General features: G+C 37.0%; 1 protein-coding gene across 1 annotated transcript in view; it reads left to right on the forward strand.

Annotated features, from left to right (window-relative positions):
• The window catches only part of LOC149837436 (putative amino-acid acetyltransferase NAGS1, chloroplastic), a 67,831-nt gene that overhangs the window by 12,882 nt on the left and 37,515 nt on the right, over nt 1-17,434 (forward strand). Inside the window, exon 5 of the mRNA XM_090006040.1 lies at nt 8,550-8,973. Coding sequence (XP_089862166.1) covers nt 8,550-8,973 — 424 coding nt within the window. The remainder of the gene's footprint in view (nt 1-8,549; nt 8,974-17,434) is intronic.

The following is a 17,434-nucleotide window of genomic DNA, read 5'->3' on the forward strand; positions in this document are numbered from 1 at the left end:
TGCTTGGCTTGGAAGTGTAGTATACCTACAAGTCTTAAAGAATGAACTCATAACAGAACCCGCGGGTCGGTTTGATGCTGGCACTTGAACGACCAAGTCTGGTGCATGAGGGTTCCAAAGGGGCCCTTCGAGATATAAAATAATTACACAAGTAAATTGAAATAAATAATTTCTGCCTGACTGACTTAAAGGTACTGGGTATTTGTGCTTATCCAGTTTAAAGGTACCGGAGCACTTTGGGTGAGACTGCACAATTAAATGGATAAAATTGGTAAAATACCTATTTAAGGTAAGAATGATTGGAAATATACTACTATTGTGGTATGATTCATAATTTTTTGTGAATTCGAGTATCTTTGAGTTACTGGGTTCAGATCAGGGAAAAAATTCTGACAAATCAGGTAATAAAATTAATAACATAGCAACCCACTCAGACTCGGGCTTACCTTGGAGGCGGTAGGTGGTACACAATTCCGGGAACATGTGATTTTTAGTTTTAGGCGACAATGGCTTATTGGTCCCTAGTCCTCGGAGTTAGGGGACCCGGACTACCAAATTTTGTCCTAAGCGGTAACTCATATTCTTCTGCAGAAGTTAGAGATGCATCTTGTTGTTTGGCCTTCAGAAGGTTTTCTCGGTTATTTAACCGCTCTCTTAGCATTTCAGTTTCAGTTAGACGTTCGGGTTAATAAAACTCCAAGCATAATAAACTCTCGAATATTCTCTTCTGTCACGGTTGCCTTGGCCTGCAAGTACCCGTGAGATAATTAAAGAGAAACTTAAATTAATTTTCTTGTGTTCTTAACTCTTGTGGAATTTGTATCTGAATATGCTTTTAATGAACAATACTTATTCATAGTTCAGAAATAAATCATAACATTGATTGCTTATTGTGACGTGCAGTTAGTTAACATATGATAATGATTGCTTTGTTTAATTTTCTGTTGATCGTATCATAAGATGCCATATTTCAATTATTGAAAATTCATGGTATCACATTTCCTTGTTACATTGAACTTATGAACATGTATAATAATCCTACTACTCAGATTGGTTGTAGTATGATTCAAATTACTTTATCATTTTTCAGGAGAAAAATAAAGGAATCAGAGCGGTTGTGGGGTGATGTACGGGCCGTGATACATGAGTTATTGTTGTTCTCAGGGTGTTTAGAATTAGTTTGGTTAATTGCAATTCTGTTATTAAAATGTTTAGAACACTTTGTTTATTATTAATTGTTATTAGAAATGCAATGGTTGGTATTTGCTTTGATTTCTCCTGTGACGTGCCCGAGATGCTTAACCCGGTTTAAATTAATTAATTATGTTAAATTTTTTTTCTTAAAATTTGGGTTAGATTTCGGGGCATCACAGTTTGTGTCCATGTGTCCGAGCGTGCTCGTGTCACCTGGGACATTCCACCAAAGTGTCATTCCCTGTGACAAAGCTTGTGATTGATTATTTACTTTAGTTTTCAACTTGGAATTACTATTTTATGCTTACTAATCATAATTGCTTAGTATTGTTGTTCAAGAATTTGCACTCCTAGATGACATTCTTGCCTTATTGATTTAGATTATGAATTTTACTTATACGTGATCACATAGGCTATATATATATAAAGTTACGTGATCACATTGTAATGGGTAGGTGCTTAATGAAATATGCTTAATGATACGTGTTTAATGGGTTTTCCTGCTCTTCCGTTTTTTTTCGCAGTTCCGACCCCATAAATGTGATGAGCATGGTTGATTTGAGGAATCCACACCTGGATCATGTGTTTTCGATGAAAAAATGATATTTGGAGCCTCGAAAATTTACAAAGATTTTGGACCATTGATTTTTTTCGAACCTTATAAAACCCATCCATGTGTCGGAATTGAACACTTCAAGAGTCGATCCCTATAAAATCAAGTACATAGTTCACATCTGTACGGTCAGAATTTAGAAATAAAACAAAAAAGCCTGAAAAACCCATTAAGCACGTATCATTAAGCACCTACCCATTACTCTCTCTCTCTATATATATATATAATGTATATGTCTATTCTTTTAAATATGCAATTGACATTTTTCTCATTAATGGCACTTATATAATATAAGTGTTATGGTGTAATATTTTAGTCTCCATCTTTGTAAAGGCTATTTAATGATAAGTGATTAGGGCTCGGTGGTGTGAAACACATTAGCCGCCCCAACCATTGTGTATCTCCCTCTCTCTCCCTTGTCTCTGCTTTCTGTTTCCTGTGCAGGAATAGATCCTTCACGAAGTTTTACATGGTATCAGAGCTTGGTTGCGGAACCCTACCAGAAGCGTGTTCAACGAGATCTGAAAAAGGAGTTTTTGATTCCAGCGAGATCTGAAGAAACAGGTTTTTACTCTTCCTCTTTCCAGTCGTTCTATCTCTTCCTCTTTCCTTCTAACTCTAGTGCTCGTTCACTCTTCTTCTTTATAGTACTCCTCATCATTAACGACTGTAGCATTAATGTCTGCATCTCCTTCTTCTTCATAGTACTCTTCACCATCTGCAGCTTTCCTTAACATCAACGACTGCTGCTTCCTCCTCTCTGATTCCTTTTCTTTCTGTGGTTGTGATTTTTTTTTTCCATATTGCTGGACGTGCATATCAGTTTCTATTTTCATTCTTTCTTATTGCTGTCAGACGTGCATATCAGTTTCTTTCTGTGATTATGAAACTTTTGTTTCTATATTACTGAACGTGCATATCAGTTTTTCTTTTCATTCTTTCTTATTGCTGTCAGACGTGCTTTTCTTTTTCTTTCCTTCTGCACGTCAATCTCAATTTAAAAGGGGGTTTACAATCTGCACGTCAATCTCAATTCTTTCAAATTAGTGCTTTCTGTGCAACATCTATAGGCAGATTATAACAATTTACAATCTGCACGTCAATTCAAAAAAAAAAAAATCCTTTTAAGGTATTGATAGCATAGGTACATGTTTTATTGAAGCTCTGCTGATTGATTACGTGATCTCAAATCAGTTTGTTTCTCTTCATTCGTCTTGTTTGCTTACTCGTTGTCCCATTGATATGGATTACCCCTCGTCATCCGGTCTCTATGCAAATTTCTTAAATTAGCTCGTTACGGAAAAACTTACTCATTCTAATTTCTTGACCTGGAAGAGACAAATACTTCTGTTTATACGGAATCAAGATCTCGATGAACATCTAGATGTTTTTGTTCCTGTACCACCACATCTTATTTTACAGGAAACCAAGGATGAGCAGGGTGACACAATTACTAAATCTGTTAAGAATCCAAAGTATACAGTTTGGAGGAAACAAAATCAATCTTTGGTTGCTTATATTACGTCAACACTCTCCCAAGAAGTGTTGGCTACTCTTTCAGATGATTGCACTGCTTCAGATCTATGAAGTAAGTTGTCTCAGACATACTCTCAAATATCAGAAGCCTAAGTTATGTACTTAAAAAATGAGTTTCAAAGTTTGAAGAAAGGCTCCATGACAGTTATGGAATACATAGGCCGCTTGAAGAGTATTACTGACCAATTGACGGTTATTGGAAGTGCTATTTCAGATAAAGATAAAGTTCAACAACTTCTCAATGGATTGGGCCTTGATTTTGACATGTTTACCACAACTTTGTCTTGCCTTCCCCACTTGCCCACCTTTGACGACCTTCAAGCGAAACTTCTCCAGCATGAGATGGTTATGAAACAAAGGGCAAAAGGAAATGAATCTGCTCGTTCTCATTCAGCCTTGGCCATGGACACTTCTGTACGTTTTGGACGAGGAAATGGAAGGCATCAAGGAGGCCAAGGCTGGAGACGTTTTGGGCAGGGAGGATGTGGTATCTTACCTACACCTAATTTTTTAGGTGTTTTTAATGCAGGGAATCAGAGGAGAGTGCCCACTTGCTTCTTATGTAATGTGAAAGCTGATTGTTGGTTTAATCTGCAGAACAAAGAAAAAATAAACAAAATTGAGAATAAGTCAGCTACTACTGTGGACACGAAAGCGCCATCTATAGATGTGCAACAACTTTTGCTATCAGCATTATCACAGATGACGATCAAGCAAAATGAACAAGGAGAATGGTACGTTGATTCCGGTGCTGCCACACATGTCACGGGTAATGCGAGTAAGTTATCTCACTTATTGCCTTATCTAGAAAAAGGTAGTATAGTTACGGGAGATGAAACTTATCACTCCATTAGACATACCGGCACTGCATATATTCCTATGTCAAAGTATACACTTCACTTGTCCAATGTTCTTCTTGCTCCTAATGTTAAAAAGAACATTGTCTCTGTAGCTAAACTTGTTACGATATGAATTCTTCAGTCGAATTTACTCCCTCTTCTGTTTATGTTAAGGATCTACGAACGAAGGAGACGTTCGCTAAGGGGGAGTGACGAGGAAACATGTATGTCTTCAAGGAGATTCCCTCATTATGTTCATTTTTAGAGAATAAAAAATGTTCATCTTGTGAACTTTGCAAAAGTCATGTTCTCTCTTTTCATATTATTAATAAAATAGCTTCAAAGCCATTTGAAATTGTTTGTTCCAATGTTTGGGGACCCACACCTATTTCTTTTCTCTCTGACAGTCGTTATTATGTTATTTTTATTGATTCTTATTCCTGCTATACTTTGATATATTTCTTGAAATACAAGCATGAAGTTTTCCAAATATTTCGAAAATTTCATTCGATGGTCAAAACAAAATTTTCTTGTGATATTGTGCACTTACAATGTGATGGTGGAGGTGAGTATTCATTGAACGAGTTTATTGCCTTTCTTCGAGATAAGGGAATAAGTCGACATGTTTCTTGCCCCCATAGCCCTCAACAAAATGAAGTTGCAGAGAGAAAACACAGGCATATTATCGAGAGTGCGATGAGCATGTTACATGGCAGCAATGTGTCTATTAGTCACAGAAGTTTTTCACACCTCTGTTCATGTCATAAATCGTTTTCCTATGGTTCTTCTGGATCGGAAATCTTCTTATGATGAGCTGCATGTTTTTGGTTGTACATGTTATGTGCATATTGATTCATCTCTGTGAAATAAGTATCAGGGCAAGGCCGCTAAGTGCAAATTTGTTGGGTACGCGGATGAATACAAAGGCTATCGATGCTATGACCCTACTACAAAACGTATTAGGACTTCCAGGAATGTTGTTTTCGATGAACAACATTTTCAGATCAATGACTCTGAAGCGTTGACATCTCGAGTAGAGGTATATGATCCATGAATGAGCGCAGATCTTTTTGCCAATACAAAAGAGACATGTGAGACAACTTGTCCTTCCTTCGACTTGAGTAGGGAGTTGGATGACTCACAAATGTATGTTGAGCTATCTTCAGTTGAACCATCTCCAGTTACATGCTTCTCTGGACAGATATACACTAGCAGGAACAGGAATACAGGACCAAAGGATGTGGAATTCATACCTAATACTCCGGCTCAAATGCCTTCACGAACCAAGCATCCTATTCAACGATGGGTGAGTTATGAGACCTTTTCTCTTGATTTTAAGCTATTTCTATCTCAACTCACAAAGCAGAATGAACCCACTTGTCTTAGTCAAGCTCTTCAATCTCGTCATTGGATTGAGGCTATGAATGAAGAAATGGAAGCTCTTCATGAATGTCAAACTTGGGAAATAGTGTCTCGACCGGAAAGAAAGAATGTAGTTGTCTCAAAATGGGTTTATAAAACAAAATATAAGCCCGAAGGAAGTATTGACAGATATAAAGCGCGGCTTGTTGCTCGGGGATTTACATAACAATATGGTGAAGATTATGATGAAACCTTTAGTCCTGTAGTCAAAATGGGCACAATTCGTGTCATCATATCCCTAACAGTTGACCGAGGATGAAAGTTTAGCCAGATGGATGTTAAAAATGCATTCTTGCATGGAAATTTAAAGGAGGAAGTATATATGGAGCAACCTCCTGGGTATGCCAAGAAGGATCCTATTGCTTGTGTGTGCAAGCTAGGGAAATCTCTGTATGGGTTGAAACATGCGTCTCGTTCTTGGTTTGAAAGTTTCTCCATGCAAATTCAAGAATATGGTTTTAGAAGATGCTCTCTGGACTACTCGCTCTTTATTTACCAGAAGACGGACATCATTACACTTCTTCTTATATATGTTGATGACATTGTAATCACTGGGAGTTCAAATAATCATGTGCAAGATGTGAAGCATTTTTTGATGAAAACTTTCAAGATAAAAAATTTAGGGGAGTTGAGGTACGTTCTTGGTGTGGAGGTTGACAGACAAAAGGACACATTGACACTCATGCAACAGAAATACACTCTTGATCTCCTGGAAAGAGCTGTGATGACGAATTGCAAACCAATCAACACTCCGAGTGTATTACATCAAAGGCTGAGTTCTGAAGATGGCCATCTTTGTGTCAACCCTACAACGTATAGAAGCTTTGTAGGGATGCTTCAATATTTGACCTTTACCAGACCTGATATCGTTTATGCTGTTAATAACGGAAGGTCATATGGAAGCTGTGAAGCACATTCTACACTATTTAAAAGGAACTATAGGAGACAAACTTGTTTACCGCAAGAACGATAACCTACATAAAGGACATGAACTCATCACTTGTACAGACGCAGATTGGGCAGGGGATCCAGATGAGAGACGATCTGTCTCGGGATATTGTGTATATATTGGACACAATTTAGTGTCTTGGAGCAGTAGAAAACAAAAGGCAGTGGCACGATCAAGTACAGAGGCTGAATACAGGTCGATGACTGCAGGCACGACAGAAGTTACATGGATTAGACATTTATTGAGTGATCTTGGGGAGACAATTATTCGATCATCTCTTCTATGCGACAATCAAAGCGCAATAAACATTGCGTGTAATCCTATTCAACATAGCAGAACGAAGCACATTGAAATTGATCAACATTTTATACGACAGAAAGTCAAGATGAAAGGGATAGAACTACATCATGTTCGAACAGAAGATCAAGTGACAAACTTGTTTACCAAAGGGTTAACAGTGCATCAATTTTGGCTATTGAAGAGCAAGTTGTACATGCTCCAAAATCATGTACAACTTGAGTGGGGTGTTAAAATAGAGCATGCACATGGATCTGGATCTAGATCCATACATATGTCTATTCTTTTAATTATGCAGCTAGCGTTTTTCTCATTAATGGCACTTATGTAATATAAGTGTTATGGTGTAATATTTTAGTCTCCATCTTTGTAAAGGCTATTTAATGATAAGAGATTAGGGCTCGGTGGTGTGAAACACATTAGCCGCTCCAGCCATTGTGTATCTCCCTCTCTCTCCCTTTTCTCTGCTTTCTGTTTCCTGTGCAGGCTGAACAGATCCCTCACGAAGTTTTACACATACAAACATACATATCTACATATATGTACATATATACATAACATGCCTTTGTTATATTTTATACTTTTGGCTATGTCGAAGTAAAACTTTATAAAATTGTAAGGAAATCACTATTAGATTCTTCTAGGAAAGACCACAATCCTATATTTTCAATTGATTCTGTTTAAAAATAAGATGAAATTGAGAACACATTAAGGATATTTGATTTTTGAGATTTTCAGTGGTGCTCCTATGCATGATTCTGACAATTGTGTATTCTAAGGGATAAAAAATTGAAAAAAGTTCAGAATGTTACTTTTAGCACAAACATGAAACACTCAAAATAGTAAATTAGAAAAGATTAAATCATGAGAACTTGCATAAATTATTATTTTGTTGCTTAAAAGTAGTTCCACCTGAACTTATTGTTTGAATTTTTCATACCACGTATTGAACCTATTAATGCATAAATGCATTGAGGGCATTCTAGTTAGTCTTTTCTTGGAATGGATCTGTCTGAGCATGCATAAGAACTCAGAGCATGGTTTATTCATAGAGATATACCCCACTTTTGTGAGGATTTTGTCATCACTTTCATTATCTTGGGAGGGGATGTAAAATCAGGTGGTGCTCTGACTTGGGTCTGAATCAGGTTTACAAGAAAAAGGGCTAACACAACAAAAAGGTTACATCATGTCAGAAGCATTTTCCACATGAAAATCAATATATTTCCCCTGCTTTCAGTGAATTCTGTACTGCAAAATTGCAAGTCGTGACTGGATCCAGGTCCCAGGATTATACTGTAAGGTCAGAGTTGAATCTAGATCTGGATCCACTTATCAGGATCCCGATATTGTGTTGGTCAATCTTGCTTGATTTTGATTCATATCCGACCGACTTGCATCCCTTTCATATTAAAGATATGCCTCAGTCTCCCTTTTAATGAGAATTGGCGTAAGCTGTATTAGCCTAACAACTTTGTTCGCCTTGGCCTTCGACTGCTAATATTGATGTTTATTTCATTTTATCGGTAGTTCATGGTTAGCGGTTTGATGACATTAGCATCTTTTATTTTGATATGAGGATATTTTGTCAGTACCACCCACTCTTTTCATGACTATGTCTATACTATCATAATTATTTTCTGGAATTACCTTTTCTGTATTTACTACCGAAAAATGTGAATATTTTTTTATCTTGCAGCATGTATGAAGTGGCAACTGCTTGTGCCCTAGCTATTGGAGCAGATAAAATGATCTGCTTTGTGGATGGTCCCATTCGTGATGAGAATGGTAGGCTTATTAAGTTTTTGTCTCTCCAAGATGCGGATATGTTGATACGACAGCGTGCTGAACAGAGCGAAATTGCTGCTAACTATGTTAAAGCTGTTAGTGAAGATGAGGTTGCTTCCCCTAGATGTGTTGATACTCATGAAACTAGCCATTCTCTTGAGAATAGTAATGGCTCCCTAAAAAAATACAATGCAACATTCCAGAATGGAGTGGGCTTTGGCAATGGAGAGGGCATATGGACAGGTGAACACGGGTTTGCTATTGGTGGAGAGGATCGGTTAGGCAGATTGAGTGGATACCTTTCAGAGTTAGCTGCTGCAGCTTATGTGTGCAGGGTAAGAAACGAACTGCAATAGTAATCTGGTTGGTGCATGTATTGCTTTTATTATGATACTTTTTGCCTTGCCAGCTTAGGAACAGAATTTTTGTTGAAGCATGTTTCCTTCACAAATTCTTGGGGCTGCTAATTGTACCAAACTGCTCACAAGCATCTATGCTTCTCTTGTTTATGAGTCCATTCTGATTATATCTAGGCTTGCTATGGAGTTCAAGCAACAAGAGAGGCAGGTTGTTTCAAGATTGGTCTCATGGGTCATCGACACATTACCCCATCTGTAGTATACCTAAAGTTGGCCTGTCTGTCTTGTGCGGTTCTGGTACTGACAAGGCCTGAACTTGATGGACACTGCCGAGTTTTTTCCAATCCAAACCAGAAACCTGTCTTGAGTTTTTCAGGGTTCAAGTGTACCCTCTCTTATGTTTGGAGCATTCAAGACCTAGTAAAGTTTCAATTGGGGCCTGTTTGGGATCAGTAGCTGGGATGGGCGTTTATGGAGTTTATGCATTTGAGGAAGTAGCAGCTGCTTTACCAGCTACCTATAGCTGCCAAATCCATCCTTTAGTGTAAATACAAAGGAGAAAGGACCTCACTTCCCATCCCAAATGCATAAATGCCCATCCTAGCGCCGAAATTCCAAACGGGACCACCATGGGATTTTGACCAAGATTTTTCCTTGGGAACACCAAATGCATAAACGCCCATCCGTGCGAGATTCCAAACAGGCCTTTGGTTTTAAGTGTTGAATTGGATTAAAACCTGATGGGTGGTCTATAATGAATGCACATCTCTGGATTACAATCATTGGCTCCAGACACCTTGAATATGAGTGTGTTTAAATTTTAATATTATACTCTTAATGGGTAATAGCTGTCTAATTTGACATTCCACCAATAAATTATAATTGAACAACGTGAATCATGAACTAAACGTGCTATATACTATCTGAATTAAATTGATGACAGGACCCATTCAAGCATGGTACATTTACATTTATCTGATTATATAAGTGTCAAGTTATTATTGCAGCAAGTTATTTGGAATAAATTATGATTACTTGAAATATAAAAGACCTGTAAATGTTACATAAATATGCTGAAGTTATTGTCTTAAAATCTGACACATATCAAAGAAACAAGACACACAGACACACTCATATATATATATATATATATATATATGTATTTGTTCATTATTCTGCAAAATGTGTACCAATGTGAAAAGCGTTGGCGCAGCGTAGCACTCCACCAAAAACTAAAGCGAGGCATAAAGCGTAAGCCTCAATTTTTTTTAAAACTTAAAAAAAAACATTTAAAAATATATACAAATGCAAACAAATAAAAGAAATGCTTTATTGACGAAGCAACAACCAATAAGAAATAGAAAATATCAAATAAATACCAAAAAATATAAGATTAACATGTAAAAGTAACATTAATGCAACAACTTGATCTATGTAAGTATCTAAGAAATAAAATCTGATCATTCAACAAAATTAACAAATTCACAGAAACAAATAAAATTCAGAAACTAATAAGTATGCATATATCGACAAAATCAACATGCTTTTGGGCTTTTATAGAAAAATTAATCAACAAAATTAACTCTGCATGCTTTTACAAGAAAATAAAAATCCAACTAATAAAAATTTAGAAAAATAAAAACATACAAATAACAATCAAAAGAAGAGGGAGGAAGAACAAAAGAGAAGAACAAAGGAAAAGAGGAAGAAACAATGGAGGAAGAAGAAGCGGAGGAAGAAGAACGAGACGAGAAAAACGAAGAGGGGGAGAAAGAAGAAAGGGGAAGAAGAAGAGGGGACGGTACCTATAGGTCTTCTTCTTCTTAGCGTCGAGATACGAGAGAAAGGGAGAGTCGAGAGCCGAGAGAGAAGAGAGAGAGACGAGACACACGAGAAAGATTAGGGAGATATGCCTCCGCCTCAAGGCACAAAGGGCATCGCCTTGGGGTGAGGCACACTTTTTGTGCCTTGAGGTGCATTTTTAATAACATTGATGCATACATATGTATATTATTGCATACGTGCATAGACACACTAAAATGTATATAATGCCATTGTTTTGCTCATGAAAAAGTAGGTTAGTAGTTTCTCTCATCTCTGAGGTATCATTATTGTGAAGTCATGATAGGAACAAATTATTATGTGTTTGGGGAATTTTTGCTGAAGAGTGTACTGAAGGTATGTTTGGATCAGGGATGCCAAAAAGGGAAATGAAAACGAGAAATGTCTTGGGAAACAGTAATGGGAAACAAGGTTTTTCAAGTGCATGTGAAACGGAAAACGAGAAACAAATAAGGAAACGAGCTGGAAAACAACTGAGAAACACATGGAAAACATTTAAGAAAAAATAATATAATAAATTAATAAGACAAAAGAATGAAAAACATGTATTCTAAGTCACACTGACTCAACTAAAAGGTCGACGCACCCGCGTTGACACGCCCTGACACGGGTGCTGCTTCGGACACGGGGCGGACACAGTCAACTAAGTGTCGGACTCGGTCAATGCACCAGGGCCGAGTTTGTCCACATTTTGGACTCGGTCAACTTTGATCGAGTCTATTTTTGTCCATTTATTAAAATTAAAATTAATTTGTCCATTTTTAGGGCCGAGTCCATCCACATTTATTTTTAATTTTGTCCAACTTAAGAAGCCATTTATTTTAAGTTGGTTCACAACATTTTAAGAGGCATGCTTTAAAATTTACAATCTTATTATTGTTATATATATATATAGCTGTATCCATGTGTCCAAAATTTTTGAAATTGCTCTGCACCCGTGTCGCACCCGTACCCCGTACCCGCACCCATGTGACATAGCATGTATTCCACAAAATGGAAATGTTTGGGAAACACATGGGAAACATTTTTTGTAGTATGCGAAATGTGTTTCCCATAGTGTGGGAAACATGTTTCTCATGACTTTTTTGGTGTTTCCCAAACGTTTCGGAAATGCTGTGTTACCCATTTCGGAAACGGTTTCCCAGGAAACGTGTTTCCCACCTTATATTGTTTCCAGTAATCCTAGTGGTATTATGGAGAAAGAGAATTCACATTTCTCATAGAGGTGGATTCTCATGTTTGGATGTGTTTGAGAATTTGTTTTGGAAATTCTCTTTCTCCAGAATTTCCTTATTTCAAATTCCCTCATAGTCAAGCGGAAATTTGAATTCATGAAACTTTGGTTTCCAAGTTTCAAGGTGGGTTGTCCTGTCTCCTCCTCACCTCTCTCTCTCTCTCTCTCTGTGTGTGTGTGGCGACACACCACAAGCCTGAACCTGATCGGTGGCCTGCCAGCGGCCAGGACTGGCTGGACCCCCACCTTCTGCCCTTTCAACGCCACTAGTGGCAGGTGGGGGTACCAAATCCTAACTTTCCTTGTCTACTCTCTCTAATCTATCTTGATGTTGGAGAATTGGGAGCCAGTAGGTTCAGTTCTGAACCGGCTTGCCCCATTAACCCAAACCCCATCTTCCTGTACTATCTTGACACAACCATAAGAAGAACCGGCTCCACTACATTTTTAACCCTCTTATCCCAGATCTGCTTTTGCCCCAAATCTCACTAGACCTGATCTAATTTGAACCAAATCCCTACTTAAGCCGTTCGGTTATGAACCAGAACCAAATTTTTATTCCTAATCTATCGCACCCATATCAGATTAGACTTAATTGAACTTGTAGAGAGCTCCAATCACATTAATGTAAGGAAATGAGTTCTTCCAAAGATGTTCACTAAATCACTAAAAGTGTACACTCAAAAGCGTTCCACCAAAATACCAAAGTGAACACACAAATAACCACAAACGAGTTCACTCACAAAGACCCACTAAAGGGGACAAGAACAAAAGATAAAAAATAATAATTTTATTGATCTCAACCCATGCAAGAAGCATGCAAAGAAAAGGGGTTTCACCCCTATTTATATAGAAAGGAGAGTCTCCAAAAAGAGATGTTGGGAGAGATCCCAACGGCTCCAAATAGAACTGTTGGGCTCTCTCTAACATCTCTTGACTTTACTCAACTCTTGCTGACTTCTAACTAAAAAGAAAAGAAAAAAGTAAACTAAAAACTTAGTTACTATTTACATATATATATATATGTATATATACAAATACATATATGTATACATATGTATGTACATTGTATATATATTTACATTTTTAACTGTCAATACTAGGACCATTATCTTTATGAATATGGATAGGTTCAAACTAGACCCATTACCCATTACCCATTATCTTTATGAATATGAATAAGGTTCAAACTAGACCCATTACCGACAAAATGTGATCCAAAATTTGTTCCAACCTATTCTAGTTCCAATGACTCATCATTCTTACCTAGATCCAATCATGACCCAATGTACCCAGCAATCTACCTACCCAAACTTCAACCTAACCCATCATCCATAACAAACTCAATCTATGCCCGTGATCCATAATAACTCAATTGACCTTTTTTTATGTGTCATTTCAACTAGACTTATCCAAAACTTGTTAAATATCCAGATCCAGTTGAGGCATATTTGGATCCAATGCCTATTGATAGTTCCAAATCTATTATCTGTTAAATTGTAACACCAAATCATTGTAATGCTTATATATATTTTATATATATAAAGAGAGATACATATACATATATATGGACATGTATCTATCTAATTATATATATACAAATATTCATTAGCCATAGGGGTATTTTAGTCTTTTTCTCTTTTTACGCATATTCACCTTTTTGAATATGTTTGTATATTTTTTTACTTTTCTTTTTCTTTTTCTTTTTTAATTATTGTACTTTGTGTACCTTGGGGGGCCTACATATAGTCGTTGGGTCCCTCCAACGACTACATGTGCAGCCCCTCCAAGGCCCACAAAATGCCTTTTTGTTGCTCTATAAATAGTGCCCTTCTCTTTGTATTTTGTTATGGTCAAAGCCCAAGTGTTCAATAAAGATTATATTCTTTCTTTTAGTGCATTTGTGAGATTGATTGGTTTGTGCCTTTGTGCACAAGTGTTCTTATTGTGCATGTGTGCACTTGTCTTTCATCAAGAATATTGGATCTTGATTATAGTATCTTGTTGAAGATACTTTCACATGGCATCAAAGCAAGGTTGAAGAAAGAAGATCGTGTGGATTCTCACATTTTATTGGTGCCTCGAAAAGCATGCCCTCAAATTTTTGGCGATTAGCATGGATTCTCTTATTCATCCAATATTTTAGAAGCCTCTTTTATCAAGAAAAATCTAGAACTCTATTTTGGTACGTAACTTTTTCCCTTGTTTCTCCTCTCTGATGGGTGAAAAAGACTCTCATTTCTCTCTCGGTTTCAAACTTAATGGCTTCAATTATCATGTTTGGGTCAGAAACATGGAGGCTCATATTAAAGAAAAGGGCTTTGGGGTTATGTTCAATGCTCGATTCCGGAACCGGAGCCTAAAATCACTTTGATGGAGAGAGGATAAATAAAGATCCTTGAAGGAGAAGAAAGAGCCAAGGCGCTTGAAGATTATAGTAAGAAGCATGAAGAATCGGATATGAGGAACTTTAAAATCCTCTCGTGGATTTTCTCATCCATTGAGACAAGAATTAATGCCAACATTATAAAGTTCAAGAAAGCTTCTCAAGCGTGAGAATACCTTGAAAAGATGTACACTTCAAGGGATTTGTCCCACAAATATTACCTTCAAAAAAGGGCCTTGACCCTTCAACAAAACGAAATTACTATTAGAGAGTATTTCGCGGAGTTGTCTTCCATTTGGGATGAGCTTGCCATGCTTGAGCCCAAATAGAGCGGAGAAGCTATTGAGCTTAAGCATAAACAATTAGTGTAAGATCGTTTTTTAATTTCTTGAATGGTCTTAGGCCCGAATTCGAACTAATTCGGTGTTCTCTTCTATCCGCCTTCACTTCCCCCTCTCTTGAAGATGTAATTACTAAACTAAGTGGGGAAGAGACTCGTATGGGTATAAGCAAGAATAACCCGAGTGTTCTAGCAACACCCTCCAATAATGAAGAAAATGAAGGTGTTAATGCCGTCTCAAGACCGGGGAGCAACTTAAGGACCTACAAGCCTCCCCACTTCAAGAATCAAAACCAAAGTTCAAGTGGTCAAGGTGAAAAGAGGGATTATAGCAAGCTTGTGTGCCACTTTTGTAAGGAACCGGTGCACATCAAGCCTATTTACCCAAAGTGGAAGAAGTTGTTAGCTATGGTTACCACATCCCAACCTCAAAACGAAGAGTGCTCGTCATCTTCTAATGGAGCTCTCTCACTACAACAAATTGTGGATGCACTTCAACCTCTTCTGAAGGGGGCTATTTTCGGAGCCGCTATGTCAATTTCTTCTCCTCCCGGTAAGACCTCGTGGCTTTTAGATTCGGGTGTTTCATTTCACATGTCCCCAAGTATTAGTTCTTTTTCAAAATATTCAAACAATTTTTCTCCATCATTTGTTTCAACCGCGGATGAAACATCTCTTGAAGTAAAAGGAATTGAAAATTTTGAAAAACAAGGGTTCTTTATTCCAAAAATTAGATTTATACCCAAATTAAACTTAAATTTGCTTTCGGTTTCTCATCTCTCGGATCATGGTTATGATATAAAATTTTCATCTAACAAATGTTGGATATGAGGTTGATTGAGGAAGGCTCTAGCAAAGGCGATTTTTATTATGTCGATTCCCTTCAAATTCCAAAGAACCCATTTTGTAATGTTGTTCAACAAAAGGATATTAATGTATGGCACAAGAGACTTGGACATCCAAATGTTGTAAAAATTTTCCATTTACCTTTTGTTAAAAATCTATGTAAAAGTAATTTCACTTTTAACTATTGTACTCTTGGGAAAATGAAAAAAATTACCTTTTGGTTAAAGATCTATGTTTACAATAAGACCTTTTGAAATTGTACATTCAGATGTACGAGGATCGACATCAGTTTTATCAAAAGGGGTTTTTGCATATTATGTCATTTTTGTTGACGACTACACGAGATATTGTTGGATATTTTTTCTTAAGCATAAATATGAAGATTTTTTGACTTTTAAAACCTATTATATGATGATTATAAATCAATTTAATGGAAATCTGAAAAATTTCAGGACTGACTCTGGTGGAGAATATCTTTCAAGTGAATTAAAAAATTATCTTGAAAGTCATGATATTCTCCATCAAATATCCTGTCCAAAAACCCCTCAATAAAATGTATTAGCCGAAAGAAAACATAGACACATAATAGAGACAACTCGAACTCTACTTATTTCTCAAAATATCCCCAAAGGTTTTTGGGCCGAAGCTGCCTTAGCGTCTGTCTATCTGATAAATCGGCTACCTTCTAAAAATTTGAGCAATATCTCACCTTTTGAAATGCTGTATACCAAAGAACCCAACTATAGTCGGTTGAGAATTTTCGGTTACAAATGCTTTGCCCTTACTGACAAGAACGACAAGCTTTCACCAAAAGCCATTGCATGTGCCTTTCTTGGATATTCCGAAACCCAAAAAGGGTTTCGATGTTATGATATAAAAAATGATAAGTTATATGTTTTCAGAAATGTGAGTTTTCTGAAAAATGTTAGCGGTTTTGAGAGAAGTGAACCTTATAAAGAAAACATGGATTACTCCTTTTTATTTGAGTTGGTAGCACAAGATGATGATAGTGAGATGAACTCACTCATAATGATGTTAATGATAAAGAAGATGAATAAAATTTTTCCTCCCATCCACCTACCTTCCAACCTATTGATGAAGGGGCATCGAGAGATCCTGTAACCCATAGAGATAGAAACAACTTTAGAAGTGCAATTGAAAAATACAGTGAACCTGGTAGCTCCAATTCAACAAATGATGTAAACCTACGAAGAACTGAGAGAAGTAAAGCGATGCCCTCTAGGTTCATCTCGTATGATTTCTTTACACCTAAACATATAGCTTATCTTAGCGCCATTCACTCTTATATAGAACCAGAAACTTTGAAGAAGCAAAAAAGAATGATGAATGGCTGAAAGCAATGGAATGTGAGCCTTCAGCTCTCAACAAGACAAAAACTTGGGAATTTCAAGATCTCCTTAAGGGTAAGAAAGCAATAGGGTGTAGATGAGTATTTAAGGTGAAAACTAAGAGCGATGTATCTCTTGAGAGATATAAAGCTCGGTTGATTGCAAAGAGATATAGTCAAGAATACGAGATTGACTATGAAGAAACATTTGCTCCTGTGTCCCGCATGGTCACTGTCTGATGCCTAATCACTGTTGTCTCAATTAACAAATGAAACATTTATCAAATGAATGTTAAAAATGCCTTTTTAAATGGTGATTTAAATGAAGAGGTATATATGGATTCTCCGTTAGTAATGAAGACTCCCAAAGGAAAAGTGCTTGGTCTTCGAAAAACACTTTATGGTTTAAAGCAAGCCCCCAAGGCTTGGTATGATATATTT

The sequence above is a fragment of the Nuphar pumila genome, chromosome 5 (genome assembly GCF_984573655.1).
Source record: "Nuphar pumila chromosome 5, dmNupPumi1.hap1.1, whole genome shotgun sequence".
NCBI classification, from domain to species: domain Eukaryota; kingdom Viridiplantae; phylum Streptophyta; class Magnoliopsida; order Nymphaeales; family Nymphaeaceae; genus Nuphar; species Nuphar pumila.